Source organism: Heliangelus exortis, chromosome 5 (assembly GCF_036169615.1).
Source record: "Heliangelus exortis chromosome 5, bHelExo1.hap1, whole genome shotgun sequence".
Lineage (NCBI taxonomy): Eukaryota > Metazoa > Chordata > Aves > Apodiformes > Trochilidae > Heliangelus > Heliangelus exortis.
In genome coordinates, this window is record NC_092426.1 from 22,512,118 (window position 1) to 22,528,280 (window position 16,163).

The 16,163-nt window shown below is 40.9% G+C and overlaps 1 protein-coding gene across 8 annotated transcripts in view; it reads right to left on the minus strand.

Moving 5' to 3' along the window:
- Nucleotides 1-16,163, minus strand: part of TTLL5 (tubulin tyrosine ligase like 5) — a 130,267-nt gene that overhangs the window by 8,732 nt on the left and 105,372 nt on the right. For 5 of the 8 annotated variants that reach the window (XM_071745949.1, XM_071745946.1, XM_071745944.1 and 2 more), the window contains 2 exons: nucleotides 8,518-8,738; nucleotides 1,518-1,603 (listed from right to left, as the gene is read on the minus strand). In XM_071745949.1, coding sequence (XP_071602050.1) covers nucleotides 1,518-1,603; nucleotides 8,518-8,738 — 307 coding nt within the window. The remainder of the gene's footprint in view (nucleotides 1-1,517; nucleotides 1,604-8,517; nucleotides 8,739-16,163) is intronic. The other 3 variants (XR_011726294.1, XR_011726295.1, XM_071745950.1) reach the window with 1 other exon arrangement.

Genomic DNA, 16,163 nt, shown 5'->3' on the forward strand with positions numbered 1-16,163 from the left:
CTAGCCTCTATTTTTCCTGCAGCTGTGGCTGTTGCCTTCCATCATTAATATCATCAACAATCCTCATGCATGCTCTGCATAAACATTCATCGAAACATGAAAGGGTAGAAAAATGCTACAGACACATGTATTGCAGTTATCACAGACACATGTAACAACAGCAATAGCCAGAGGAAAAGGAGCTAATCTCTTGCAGAGGTTAAAATTTACTGTGGGACTGCTCTTAAAACTGTGATAAAGAAAGCAGAATTCAGCACAAAAACACCTCCATGTAAGTCCATTCAGCAAACTAGCTTGGTCAATATATTGAGACATCCATTTTTACGTTTACTTGTAAATTAAACCTTGTTTTATATACTGTGCTAAAAACTCATCTTGAACTGTACTGTACACCAAAACTTCTGCCCCGGCTATATGTATACTACATTGCTGACATAATTTTATTTATTTTCATAATCTTGTTAGATTACATTCCTCCACTGTCATGCAATGTGCTGTAGGGTCTTTCTGATTGACTATGGGTATTCACCCTATAAAATTTCTGGTAGGGGAGATGGAATTTTTGGCAGGTAGTAATGTGTAGTAGTTTGGAACTGTAAGGTACATTAGCTGAATGTTTGTGCTAGAGGATCAGCAATAAAATCACTGACATTAATAATGGAAATGTCATCTTCAAGTTTCAGAGCTAAATATCCAAGAGATTAATTAGGTAGTTCAGCCCCCCTGCAAACTTTTCTTTCAACCTGTGAAATACAGGAATCTGAATCACTGCATTAGTGATACTCAAGTCATGTTTTCAGGGTTCCCACAGTAAAGCAAAACGTCAGTAACATAATTTTTAAAAGCATTCTAGATCATATGTTCCATTACACCACTACCACAAATGACTCTGGGCCATGGGTAACATGGGTTTATCAAAAATACACTCTACCTGCTAGTATGTCTACATCAATGAAAATTGATTGCTTCCTCATTTACTGACACCTTAAAAGTAAACTAGGGAATGATGAAGATTTGGTTCTGTGTCAGTGATTTTTCCTCTGGGAACTTTCACCTCTACTGATTTACTTCACTACACAGCTGATTCACAAGTCTCAACTATTTCTTTCTGAACTAAGGGGCTTTTCTGCAAGACTGAAGAAAAATGTAAAGAATGTCTTGGCCCTATATTACAGGATAAGCTTAAACAACAGAACATCTTTGAGCCAAAGCCTAAAGCAAAGAGAAGCCATTTTAGCCAAGATTTTTTTTCCCAGCCACATTTTTAGAGATCTTTCTCTTCCAATTCTATGAAACTCAGCCTTTGCTCCCTTCTGTTTAGTCTTTTTAATCCCAGAAGGAATGAATTCCCTGCACAGCTGAGCCCAGACTGTTACCTAGGAACCACTACATGCATGGTGGGCAGCCTTGTTTCTTTTTCTTGCTGAGACAGTTTCTTGCCTGGCAGTTCTTGAGGAAAATGAAAGCATCCCAGCATGCCCACCCTGACTTTCCTGGTCTTGGGTGCTGGCACTCACCTGTGGAATCTGTCCGTGACTCACAGGATGCAGCACTGTGAAGGCTGTTCTGGAACCCATTCAGTTGCCTTTCAGTGGAGATCACCCTAACAGACAAAAAGCATCAAATTAGACAGAGATAAGAAAGGATATACCAAGGAAAAATAAAAGTCTCAAACAAAACCCAGAATTCTTCTACTTTACATGGTCTCACTAGAATTGTAACTATGAAGCTATGCCTAAACATGGTATGAATAAACCCGTGGCAGCAACCAACTCCAAAAAGGCAGAGCAAGACAGATGAACACTCAAGCCACCTGCAAGACTTTGATCCTTTGATATGCATAAAACACTTAACTGTCCCACGTGCCTTGGAAGCTGATTCAGGAGGATAAAGGAGACAGTATATTACATTGGGCCACCAAAGCATAATTCAGCTTGTAATGCTGTGGTCACCTTATTCAACTGATTAATGAATTCCAAATGATTAACCAACCTTAGAACAGAAATACACAGGCTAGCAAAAACATACTGCATTCAGAAGTGAAGTCCTTGCATCTTGTCTCAGCAGAGATAGCTTATTTAGGCAAGATTTCTCACTTGTCTTGGAAATGGAGACCCACAGGATTCATTTAAACTCCACTAGTCCAGTGCCAGTCCACCAGCAGATACCTTCATGCAAATCCTCCTGCATTTACCTCAGCATTTGAGTTAAACTCAAAACTACATTCTGTGGGGTACAAATGCACTTTAACTGTTACTGATATTCGTCAGCAAACTGACCATGCCCTCCTACATAAAAAATGGGTCTACTCACAAGGCAAGGTCAAGCTATACAGCTGAAATGATCTATTCTGTCCTGAAAATCCATAAAATCGATTGAGCTATTCCTGGCTTATCCTCTCCTCCTTTACCCCTTATTGCCTTTCTTCTTTTCTGCTCAATTCTGTTCCGATCACTCTGGACTCCTGTGTGTACACTCCTGTCTCCCTGCCAGAGTCCTGCTCCTTCACTCACTCAGCTCTCAGCAGTGTTCCACAGTTACTGTGATTTCTTCTGCAGAAGAGCATTGTAAACTTCAATTCCCATGTGATGCCCTGATGCTTAACAGACCCAGGCACACATGTACAGTTTCTATAGTTCTGTCTGAAACCCATTGCTTTCAGATTTCAAAGTCAGGAAGCTGTCAGTAATACAGGTGCTCCCAGTAGCTAGGCATGTGAGGGACTCCTCATTTTATATATAAGACTCCTATATTTTAGTTCAGTTGGATTTTAGTGAAATAATTTGGAGTCCATACAGGAAAAGAGAGGTATGCAGATACAGCATTAGCAAAACACAACCTCTTAATTCAATTAGCCATAATTTAAAACGCTGTTGTCAAATGAGATGCCTGTTTCTGTGGCTGTTGTCTCTTGCAGAGAATTTTTAATCTGTACTTATGGTTTCTTTAGCTGATGCTACTTCCATAGTCCTGGAAGCAGAAAATCCAGATGAATCTTTATGCTTCTTACACAGAGATTCCATGCTCATAATCAGCTTGTCCATTTTTTTAACACAGCACAACTGACAACCAAATTCTGCTCACCCTTCTGTATGTAGAATGCAGGACTAGTGGTTGAAAATGTCATCAAGAATGCCAGCAAGTACAACAACAAAAAAACCCACAAACCCACAGGTAAGTCACACTTCTACCTTTAAGTGTGATCTACATTTAGAGAATCTCTCTAATTTTACAGACTTGTCCTTCTTTTCTTCCTGCCCACAGTGTATCTTCGACTGTCACTTCCATACAGCTCATTGTCAGATCTGCTTCTGGGCCACTGACCTCTCACCATGCTAAGTCTACCCCTCAAGTTCTTCCTGCTGTCATGATGGAAGCTCCAGTATCATTATCCAGAATGTATTCACTGCTTAAAATGAGTTAATCCCCTTTCACTTGCTTCCTGAAATCCTACTGCCTTGCTCAATTTCCTGCTTGTGTTGTTTTTGCTTCCAGTTCTTCAGTGCAATCTATTGTTATGTTCTCCATTTCTTCTTCAGTACTAACAAAAACACTGTCCACACTATTTCCTCCACTTAAATATCTGTCATTGCCCCTTCCCATCTCTTACACAGCAAACAGATCCTTCAAACTGATACTGACTTCCTTCATTTAGGCATTACACCAGCCTTAAGCTGCCCAGCTTTGGACTGCAAATTCAGAGGATGCTGTTATATGGGTGACAAAGAAATACTTTCTTGACCAAATTTTTAACACTTTTGTTTTAAAACCTACTTCTGGGATGCTATGAAGACATCTAATTGTCTGAGGGGGGAGAGGGGGACAGAACTGACCTTAACAAATTTACAACACAAAAGATTTGACAAGAGGACAGCAACAGATGTGGAGACCAGAGCCAGAGAGGCTTGTTCCTCTTTGTTGCTCTTGGACAGGGTATGTCCACATGTGTATCTATGTATGGTCTAAGGCTAGCCAAGGGTAAAGAGCTACAGGCCTAGTGAGCCCAGCTGTGTCACAGTGTTAAACGAAGGCATATCTCTCAGATGCACTGCTTTTGCTGCCAGAAACGTCTAAGGGTCAGGCAGCCTGATTAACCCAGATGCTCAGGAGCTAAAATAACCAAGTGTGCCGCAGTACTGCAGTAGCAAAAAAAAAAAGAGAAAGGGGTTCCAGTAACAGTTACATGCTTGCTTTCCAGATGCCTCTCCTCTTTCCAGTGGGCATTTGGTATGTGTGATGTACCTGGGTCACTTAAGAAACTTCACGCATGCCTATGAATAAACACACATAGACAAGATAGAATACAAACCAGAACAAAAGTGTTTTACAGGGCTTGCTCTGCGGCCATCGTTCTACTTTTGGCACATTTGTTAGGCTTGGCCAGCCCATGCTAGAACAGCTGGCTACTGCTGTATTCAACTGCAGTCAGGACTCCACAGCCCTGTGGGATGAATTTCCTGAACCCTGGAGAAATGCACCATCTCTATCCTATTTCTGTATGAATTACAATAAGGTAGAACTCTGGCTCTTCGGCTGCTGGCACCATGAAAAGCAAACGTACAAAAGAGCAAGGTAGAAAGATTTTGTGCTGTGATGTTAGGACTTAAAGGGAATATTTGTTTTGAAAGGCTTTCTGAATAGAGTTGTTGGGAATGACATTTACAGAGAAGCTGAATACAAGAAATTATGCCATGTTGATCAACATCTGCAATAGTTTGTGATCTTCCAGTCTATTGCTCAATGGCCTTCATGGGCTTTTCCCTGATAACATTTTGAACTCTATGCTCTTCTTCTCTACCTGGCATTTCCTCTCTTAATATAGTCTTATATCGACAGTGGTCTTACTTTGACAGCTGAATTTTTGAGATCTTTCCTGTGACTGATAGTTCCGTTCACAGACTGTTCAAGGCCTTGCTTTACTTGATGCTGTCATAGTTAGAGAGTTGGTTTCTGAACAGTTACTATAGAAATGATAGCACCAAAAAATCTGTATTTATTGTGACTTAGTCATTCCTAAAAGTAGAAAGATTCTCTGTCTACCATCTGCACAAGTTCATTCTGTGTTCTGACAACTGAGGTAATATTTTTCTACTTCGCATGCTGTCATCTGAAGATTTGATACACCAAGTGCTGCTTTCCAGGGACATCTACTGCATCTATAATCTCCATCTCAAAATGTTGCTCTCAGCTATTACCAGATTTCTTCATGGTTCACAGACCAACATGCAACATGAGAAGTGGAAAGGACTCAGTCTGACTCTTGGGAAGAAAGAAGAGCTTGTTGGGTTAGTTGTTCAAAAAACATCTTTCTGCTTGTGATATGAGGACATTTGATCAAAACTATGGAGCCCCACGAGATCATTTTATGGGGCTACATTTCAGCATAGTGCTACATATTAAACTATTTCTCCCAGTTAGTCTTTTTCCACACAGTAATATGGGCCCCAGTTTTCCACTCTGTTAGCAGGAGTCTGCTTTGGACACAATCCATGTACAGTCAACTTAACACCTTTTACTATTTAAGAGACCAACAAAACAGGAGAAGCCAGGACCTCAAAAGACAGGACACAATTGTCTGGCTCTTCCATTACTTTTTTCCTTTGTTTTAACCAGAGAAGTGTCCAAGCTACTCGACAGTTTTTTTTTAATAAGTCAGTAATGTTCTTTAGCATCTCATTCTGTTTGTAGTTGAGTTTTCTACTTCTTTTCTTCCTCTTTTGGAAGCCACATGTACTGGCGGGGATACACAATTGATAAGGCATGCAAGGAAAAGATAGGTCAAAGAAACAAAGTTCATTTTAGTCTGTCTTCACAGTCCAGTCTCTGGAGAAATTCTACAAACAACTTTAAAAAGATGATTTTTATAAGACATTAAAGAAAAGCCAAGTAGTACAAAAGCAGACTGAGAAATAAGGTCTGGCTCATGGGGGAAAAAAAAAAAAAAAAAGAAAAAAGAAAAGACATATGAGAGCTTTAACAACAGAATGGGATTAGTTTCGGTGAGTGTTGTGGAAATAATATATAGTACTGAGATCTTTGAGGAAAGAGATCAGGAAAACAGCCAACAAGGGAGTGAGAGTGGGCAGCAAATCAAAAATGACCTGACAGAGAAATGAAGCATCCAAAAAGCAAAAATTAAGATTAGATTTTATGGAGAGGGGTATTTGACATGTCATAACCTAAGGATATGGTAGTTCTGGAAAAGTACACTGGAAAAGTACAATTCTGGATGCCACAATGCAGGCACTGACAAACTGAAGAAAATATAGTAAATTAAAGACAATTAAAGACTTGGCATGCAGAACTACTATCTAAGGTTAACAAACCTCAACAAGTCTAAGCAATGTTAGGAAACTTCAAGAAGTAGAAGAATATTCAAAAGATGGAAAGTATTTGGAAGGGAAAGGTTTAGAGTGGTTCAGGAAGGAAGGAAGAGCTACAAGAGGATGAAACAAATGAAAAATTCAGATTACACATCAGGAGAAATTCTCTGATAATAAGGTTACCTAGATTCTTAAATAGTTTTCTGTAGCACATGGTGGGGTTTCTGCCGCTGGAGTTTTTTGAAAGCAGACTACTCACACTGTTTGAGAATATTTTGTACAGAATAACCAGGAACTGTAGAAAACAGGCTGGAACATGCAAGAATATTTTTTTTCTCTAATCTATATTCCTTTAACACAGAGTGAACTGCATTCACTCTCCTCTGTCAGTGCTTCTCTGGTCTTTTCCTGACAACAATAAAAGGACTAAGTTAGACTGAGACATAGCTGTTTTTAAATTATCATCTCTTAATATGCTGGAATATATCTGGGCACTGCTGTTTTCTATGTAACTGAAAAAATATTACTGCAAGATCCCATGAATGGCAAGAATGGGTTTGGAGCCTTGTGCTGGAGACTGAAAGGCAACTTGGAAAGTATTTCCGGAGTGGCTCCTTGCAGCCTTCAATACTTGGATTAGTTTTCTGAAATTCTGAAGGAATCTTTTGCTTTTTTTCCCCCTTCTGTGCATTTTTGGTGCTGAACGTTTTCCGGTTTTCCCACACTCCTGCCTGTCACAGAGCAGAAACCACAAAAATGCAGCAAAGTAAAGTCTGTCCAAGGAGCTGCAATTCCATCTCACAAGGATAAACATTTCCTTTGCCAAGAAGTGAGCACAGCACACCGGCATCTTCAAATACACATCCCTGCTGCCCAGCAGAGAAACCCACTGACACAGCTTGTCACCTGTACTAACATGAGCTACGCAACATAAAAGAAATCAGCAAACCCACCAACATATACCTTCCAGACCTGATGCTCACATCTGCATTTGCTGAGTTGACAAAGTCTACTAACATCTTGTTTTCTTCTTAAATAGTTTTGGGGGATTAATTCAGTATGCTGTCTCTTGAGATAACAAGAGTACAGGCAGGAAATATACAAGCGTCTCCAAAGTGGTTCTGCCCAAGCTCTTTGAATATGTCTTGTAGTTCCAGATTTGATCCACACACACTGACAGTACTCTAGCATCTTCATAAAATCATCTTTTAGTAAAACTTCACTCTTTAAACAGGAAGGGAACACAGAATTGGAAAACCTCACAGGAACCTACACTGAAAATTTTACAGCTCTCCTGGTTGTAGAGTAAGCATTAGGCAGGAAGTTATGAATTCATTTTTTGCTCTTCTGTCAATATTCAGGGATGAAACAGGTCTGAGGATACATGAGGAAAAATCTGAATAGGATTTAGTCTCAAGTAATTCTGTCACTTAAGTGGATAATCAGAGAGCTGAATCAGTGCTTAGCATAGCAAACACTACATAACTAAAAGCTTAGTAAAAGTTAAAAAAAAAAAAAAAGATTTCTACAGGCATTGAGGAAAGCCATCATTATATGAGGGACAATATAAACATTTTAAACAAAGTAAACACTTGTGCTTGAAGGCATAAGTCAATCATTGTATATTAAAATAATGAGGAAACTTGATTCAGGGGCAGGTTAGCTTTTTAAGTATATTGTTAGGGGTTTTTTTGGCAGCCTCTTCTAACCCACCATAATCTATAACCCATCAAAGGTTGAAAGTGGAGGGAATAAGTCAAGAGCCTAAACATAGGTGTCTAGTACATAAATTGGTACTCTCAATTTATGTGAGATATCTGCATGGGACTGGCATATACAAACATGATCTACAGAAGACTTGTGCTCATCTGGAACAGCAGCTGAAGGTCAGGTGGGCATCCTAAAGTAACTGAATCACTGGATCAGATACTTCTCTGATTCAATCTGGCAGTTCCTGTGTCCTTATGTTTGTATGCTGCCAGATTATCTACCTTAGCATTGTGAAACATGAAACTGCAACATAGTGCACACCTGTTTGAGTTTACACAGCTCAGGTTATTCTGAGATTTACCTTGGACAGCACAGCCCATAAGATCTATGTCAGCATCTCATGTAGACAGGTGGTTCTCTAATATTCCTCCTGAGGGGAACCTGGGCCAAACCCCTGTTGTGGATGGGAAGAGATAAAACTTACTTGGAAATCCTCTGGGCTGCAGCCCTTCTGACCACTGCCTGCCTGTTGCTTGCTGGAGGCTTTGGAACCATCTGAGAAGGTGTACTCTGGGATGGCATCACTTTGTGCAAACTTGCTGCCTTCTGGATACTAGAAGTGGCACTTGATGTCTTGTGGGCATCAGAGCCAGCTGGCACAGATATATGGCTGGTGCTAGATTGCAAGTAGTTGGCAAAGAGAGCCTGGTAAAAAAGGAAGTAAACAAAAATACCATAGTAATTGGTGATTACTTCAGAACATGTCTAAATGACCTGATGGAGGTGGGTGACATTTTTTGTAAACCATAATATATGCCAGGTGAAGGCAAACCCAGGGCTGTAGGAGCAGTCCATTGCATATAAAAAAAAAAAAAAAAAAAAGAAAAAGAAAAAAAAAAAGTGTTAAGTGGTCGAGTCAGTGAAGTAGTTCTTAGAGCTGAACTTTATAGAAGTCAGACAACTCATTACTGCCACAGGATTCTGGATTAAGAATCAAGAGTCTCTATCCTCAATCTAATCTTCCAGTGGGTTCCCATCCACAAAAAGTAAAGCTTTTATTGCATTGACTGACTTTCTGCAATTATGTTGCTAAATTATTCTTGGGATTGAAACACAGTTCTAGGAAAGAAAAAAGTTACGGGGAGGATGTGACAATGCCAGTTCTTCAGTCAACCCTGCTAAGTGCTTGGAATAACAGAAAGGCTCTAGGCTACCTTATCTGAACATGGTTTAGGTCACAGCAGCTGACAAAAAGGAAATCCCTAGTAATACCAGGGAACAGAAAATATATCTATTCCTATAGATATAGCAGGTGTAAGAGTAAGTATGTTGGAAATTTGTCACAGGGAACTAAAGAATCCGCATGTTGCGAGACACTGGAGAACGGAGCAGTGGACTAGCAAAGCAAGGAGCGGAAATGGTTCCCTACGGGAGCTCTGCAAACTGCTCGACCCTTCTCAGAAAGAAGCAACCTGCTGGGAGTTCTGCCTTGTCTTTCCTCGAAGTCAGTCGGGTTCCCAGGGCAAAGAGGCAGTAACCGTGTAGTTTGGCAGCTAGAGGTCAGCGATAGCAGATGAAGGGAATAGCTGAGCAGCCGCCAGTCACCTCGGCGTGACCTGGGAGCAGCGCCCTTCACTGCGTTTGTCCTCAGTTTCTTCTCTGGTGAAAAACAAACAAAGCCGCAGTGAGTGGACTCCAGGCTCCAGGGAAAACCACAGTCTGAGGGCTGGCTGAGTCTCAGCACACAGACAGGAAAAGCCCCTCTCCCCCGCAATTCTCTGGCAAATGGCAGGGCAGCGGTGTGTGGGAAGGCGCTTTTGACAGGCAGAGCTCTAGGGAAAAAAGGAAGTAGAGGAGCCAAAACAGGCCTGTTTGCTAAGCAGGGCTCACTGACAAGATGCCTTTGAGCTACCAATCCTTCTTAACCTCTCGCTTCCCTGAAGCCCTAACCTTGATCACAGCTTTCACATTTTGAGTAAGTAGCTGGTACAGGTGCACAAGTCTGGAAAACAGCAGTCACACCCCACACCTCCTGCCAGCACTACAAACTAAAATGGAACTTGGCTTAATCTTTTGCATCTTAGAGTCTGACATATCATGGGGTCAGGATACACACCCTCAAATCACTGCACCCATTTCTTATTCAAGGGTGACATTTCACTGTGCTCTGTTTAATATTATGCATATTTCCACTAAGTCCTTTTTCTTATTATTAAAATCACCAAGATCCTTCAGTCCCCAAAGCATATGGTCTTAACCCCTGCTCTGTGTCAATGTGCATTGGCAAGGAGGTCCATGACTGACCTGAAATCCATGACTGTTCTGAAGAAACAGCAAGTGTGGATGCTCTAACACAAGTCTGATCAGCAAAAGCTGGGCTGGGACCTGCCTAAGGAGAGGTCATGGATGTTTTTCTTGGGGGTAATGGACTTCCAAAAAGGCCTTTGTCTCCATGCTGTGCTGAGATTCTGGCTGCCTTCCAGCCAAGGATGGGGAGACTGGAAGCTGACATGGACCACGGCATCGGGATTCAGCTACAAAGCATACTGCCCTGCTGTGAACTCCATAGGGACAAGACAGGAAACCAGGAGAAGCTACTGTGCAAATAAAGAGGGCAGCTATGGAGAGCAGAGTCTGATCACACAAAGGAAGGATTGGGAAGACATTTCAGCACATCTAAAAAATAGGAGACAGACCACAACACTCAAGATTCTGAAGGCTCAGGTTCTAGGGATAGCAGAAGCCTAGACAAACCAGGAGAGAGGCAGTCCTGAAGCAGGAAGCACTCTACAACTGTTGCTGCAAGAAAAAAACGTTGAAGGATGCTTCCCAAACTGGCAGATTCAACTTGGTGTTGAGGAGACATTTGCTTCCCTGAGAGGTTCTTAGAGCTACAAATCTGAAAAAGAATACTATGAGACATTTTTAGCTGAAACCACGTAAAGCATTAGTGAATTAATTCTCTTGCATAATTCTCAGAGGGGCAGGACAGCATTAGCTCTGTCTTGCACCTGAAGAATATTACCACTGACAGAGAATGTGATTTTCACTAATCCACAGCCTAAAGCAATGTGAAAAGCTGGGCTGAGCTCAGTGAAGATCCTGATTCCCAGTCTCATATTTTCCTCATTAGATTACACCCCTCCTTGCTTCCATATCTACACGAGTACCATTTGCAAAGTATTATATGTACAAAAATAGTATTTTCTTTAGAAAATCTCAACATGTACAGCTTGTAAGAACAACGAACATCTAAGAGTAATAGCAAGTAGCAGCTGAGCTCAGGCTGTTCATGATTAAAAGCAGGGAGGTACTGTAGTACTTTGAAGAAAAGCAGATATATTAATGATCTTCAAAAACAGAAAGAATGTTCCTGGCACCTACCATCCCTGTATCTAACACCCATCCTAGCACTGTAACGGAACAAATGTTGCAAGCAAAAACATGTTCATTCTGTGACCAGAGGAGGTAATGAAGCTCATTTCCTGTGAATCTGTCTTGAGGCTGAGTCTTACCATATCTAATATAAGGCATGCCCCAAATTACACCTCTTTTTATGGGGCTGGGGTATTCTTGTGTGAATATTCTGCTGTCTAATTAGGAGTGGCCTCATGCTGTAGCCTTTGCCTTACTGGGAACAGCAGCTGAACCCCCTTTCCAGATATGCAGCTCTTGATTTTCATTAAATTTATATGAAACATAGCTTTGGGATTTGTCACATAGTCATTCAGTCTAAATTGGATCGGCAAGTCTGAAAACAATGAGAGACTCAGCAGTGTATGAGAAGCAACAAACAGAAGCACACACAGATGTACTGCATAAAGATCTGTGCAGCTGGTTCCAAATCACTAGCACTGGAAACTGAGATGTTTATAAGCAATAAACAATAGTGAGGATTTACATCTAAAACAGAGAATAAATAACTAAAAAAAAAAGAAGTACAAATCCAAGAAAATAAACCCCATCACTTTTAGAAAACAACTGCATTTCAGATGACATTGAAAAACCACAGATAATTAAATGGCCTGGAAAGCCTTTGGAGTCATATAAATTGTCTAGTGGAGACTCTTGAACACATATTAATGCATTCATTTAAACCAACTTGAATGTCAGTCAGGGTTGAAAATACACAAACTGGCTATAAAGAACAGTCTCAAAATGTACTATTAACTGCCACAGTGATAAACTGCAGTAAGAGGAGCATCTTAGGGTCATCAAGCAATTTAAAAGGAGTAAACTAATGGTATGCACAGACTGTCACGAAGCATGTCTTCCTTGGTAAATTCTTCAGAACAAGACTAAACTATAATACAATAAGGTGACTTTGTGCCTTCTCCTTTGTCTCTCTTTTGGTAATGAGAGCTCTCTGGGGCAAGGATTGGGCCATATCACTGTATGGGAAAGATACTTAATACATCTGGGTGTTACCATAATTCTAATAATAGTGCCAGATCAGAAACATGGGGAAAAAATTTCAGCTGGTATAAATCAGCACAGACTACTGCTTTCAGAACAGTTGTTCTGCTTTTCTTAGGCTGAGACTTTGACTCATCAGAATCACAAGACTCAAATAGGAAAAATGGCACTTAGCACATTTAGTGGGAAAACAATCTGAGGGAAAAAGCTGAAAAACAAGAAAGAACAAGAGACTGAAGGGGAAGACAGACTGCAGATCTGAGCAGTCCAATATATAGTAGTTTAGAAAACAGTTTAATGAGGTTTAAGGCTGTATTCAAAGGGGCCTTGTGTCCTGAGGCAGGAATAATGTAGTCCTAGGAATTTTACTCTAAATACTCAACATTCCCAGTCAGATCTAAATAAACTGTAGGGAACTGTAGACAGTCACATACATTAAAAGAAAAAAAAATGCTGAACTTCATCAAATGAGGAATATTTCAGAGAAAATACTATTTTTAAGTAACTGAGGGAGAATTATTTAAGATTAACTTAACCCATTGTTCTATAGCATAAAATCCACTTCTGACTGAAAACGTGATCATAACTGACCATACAACTCATTAATGTGATTTATGTCTTGTTTAACATGAGCTTTTTCCATATAAGTAGGACTGATGGGGATCATTCCACCATAGGACTGTAGTCTTCTTGTTTTAATTTTGTTTTTTTCCCATGTGAAATGTTTAGCATAAAATCCTAAACCCAGTAGATGCTAGGCTAAGCAGACAGACCATAGCCACAAAGAGGAAGAACCTCCCTAACAGCTAATGGCATCTTTCCAGTACAGGAAACAATTAGAGAATAAACAATGATGGTATATTAACTGCCTTGCCAACTGCAGCAGTGATACTAACATCTAGGTCATAACATGTCACAGGACGTCTCCATTAGACATTAAAAATACTGTTATAAACCTGGGTTTTTTTTGTCTTTTGGTTTGATTTTGTAATTCTTGTTCCCCAAATTTGTTGATAGCAGATTTAAACTTCTTTTCTCCACCTTCGGACTTCTGCCCCTTTCTATTTCTTTTTCTTTTCTCAGGCTCTGTATTGTCTCTGCTCCTGGGCCCTGTCACTGCATCCATTTATTTGTTAGATTCTCATCCATTCATTTGGTGTTTTTGTCCAGGGAATGAAGTACCTATACAGACACCAAAGATCTATTTCCACCATAATATACTGCACAAACTAAGTTCCACACACAATAAGTAAATATTTTTGGTATTATTCCTGTTCTTCCACCTATACATTAGTTGCTACTCTGTGAATTGTTAAATGCCTGAAGAAGAAATAATTTTTAAGTGTCTGGGAAGTGCTTAGCTAAGAGTGGGTGCTGCCACAAAGAAGCACTCAAGCTTTCAGGATGATACATCCAGTGTGCAGCAGATGGGAGCATTCCTACTACACAAAAACTTGATTAGGAACTTCCATGCTTTCCGATACATCCAGCTCATCTCCAACACATCAAACTGGTTAACATACAGGCAGAAGCATTTGTCTGTGTTATTAGACATGGTGCTTCTGACACTTGTCCCGATTATCCATATGCATATGGCTAATCCATTTGTCACAGAGAGAAGGAAAGATGCATCCAGTCATGTTGTACGGTCATGCCATACTCAGGGTGTTAATAGAGATATATTAATAAGTGTACTTCAGCTACTGACAAACGGCTATCCTCCCTTCCAACTGTAACAACTTGAATCATCAGCTGAATGATAGAAATATCCTACATGGATTCCTCAAAGTAGAGAGAGAATGACACTCTTTCAAGTGATACACCTCCTGGTTTTGGGGATATATTTCTCCTGTTGAAAGAAGGCTGAGGAACTTGAACATAGCAAGCAAGACAACAAGGTATGGAGCAGACGTGGGTAGGGAGAAGGCAACAGGTCGTTTAGGTGGCAGTGACCAGGGAATGTGGCAAAGCCATGTAGGCTAGGACAAGTCACATCAGCTGCAGGGGGAAAAAAAAAAAAAAAAAAAAAAAAAAAAGGAGGACCAATGATGGCCATGAGGAAAATGTGGGAAGGAATTCAAAGAGGTATGAGTGAGAAGGAGATGCAAGACAGGGAGTGTGTGAGCAGTAGAAATGAAAAGGCAGTTCTTGGAATGGCCAAGTCAAAGGGTTTAAGACTGAGAAGACAACTAGCAGAAGCCAAGGGTAAGTAGAGACAGAGAGGGAGCAGGGGAATAGGTAGATAAAGTCTAGGATGGTGCAGTGTCTGGGAGTAAGAGTATTGCAGTGACTGTGAGGGGCATCAGAGGATCAGTGCAATTGTGACTGGAAGGGAGGTGCGGCTGGCTACGTGCAATGTCTAGTGGGAGAGGAAGCGTCCATGAGACAGTAACTTTAAGATGTGGCTTTCACTACAGAAAGTCTGAAAGCCCCCATGTTCAGCACATACCTTTCTTCATTAATGACAACTTCAGTGCAGTCTGAGCTCAGCGGCATGGCAATGGCCTTAATACTTGGCTGCTTGGCTCAGAAGGAGAAGGGAGGGAAAGAAAGGAGGGGGATGTTGTGGGGGTGAGAGAAGGTTTAACAAAGAATCACTTTAACATAAACTCCTGAGTAATGGCTCTGCCCCAGGCCAAGAATAACATCAGTTCAATGTCAGCAATTAGAAGAGAACCCAGCCAGGCCCCACGGCCAGCTCCAGCCTCCTCACAAGCACAAGCCAGCTTACAACCCTTTCCTGAGCTAATGAGCAGCCACAGCTGCCCACCCAGAGCCCCCTGGATGGAGATGAAAGGAAGACCTCCTGTACAGAGGGGGAACAAGAAGACTGTAGGTAAGGGAATTTGGAGATGGAAACTGCATGGCTAGGTGAGGGCCTTAGAAGAAGGAATGCAAGGACCAAAGGCAGAAGGGCCTCACTTTCAAGATGCTCCCAGAAATGATGAGGGCAATTTGCCTATAACCTATTCTCAAGGACTCAGAGTAGTGACTCATCTGCTTCACAGGAGGGAGTGTGGGTGTTCAGACCTCAGCATGTTAGTGCTGTTCACAGTTTTGTTGGGAGTCTGGTCCTGCCAGCCAGCAAACAGCTCCTCCCTAATGGAGACCAACTTCTTTTGAACAAAAGTTTGTTCACCCAAAGACTTTCTTTCTTTAGCAGGAAAGCCTTTTGGACATCACTCAGGAGAAAGAACACACTCCCCTCTCTCTAGAATGACAAGAAATAATGAGTGCATCAATTAACAAACTGTAACTTTGGATGATTCCCCAGGCAGCATGGAAATGCTGTGCCAGACACAGTGGCATCTAGGTGTTATTCAGACTATGAATAACACAAACCCTTTTCAATTTTCTCTTGCTCTTGGATACTTACAGCCCATCTTTTCTTGAAATTATAACAAAGGAATCATGTATCCATCAGACAGTTTTATGCAAAGCAGTGAAATGAGATCTTGAACATAGTAATAACAAAATGTGTACGAGGCCTGGAGAAAATTTTCAGGGTTGCAGAGAAAACTTGCATCTGGCATCAGGGTCAGAAGCCATGCCTCCTGCATACTGATGGCTCTCTTAAAATAAATGAATACATGTCTTCAAAAGAAAGAAGATTTTCCCACATAACTTTTTAGTCCTCTTAACATACTGCTTTTTGGATAATTGCATCATGTGAGAACACATCCAGAATGAAGGGAGCTTAGTTAGGATGAAGCC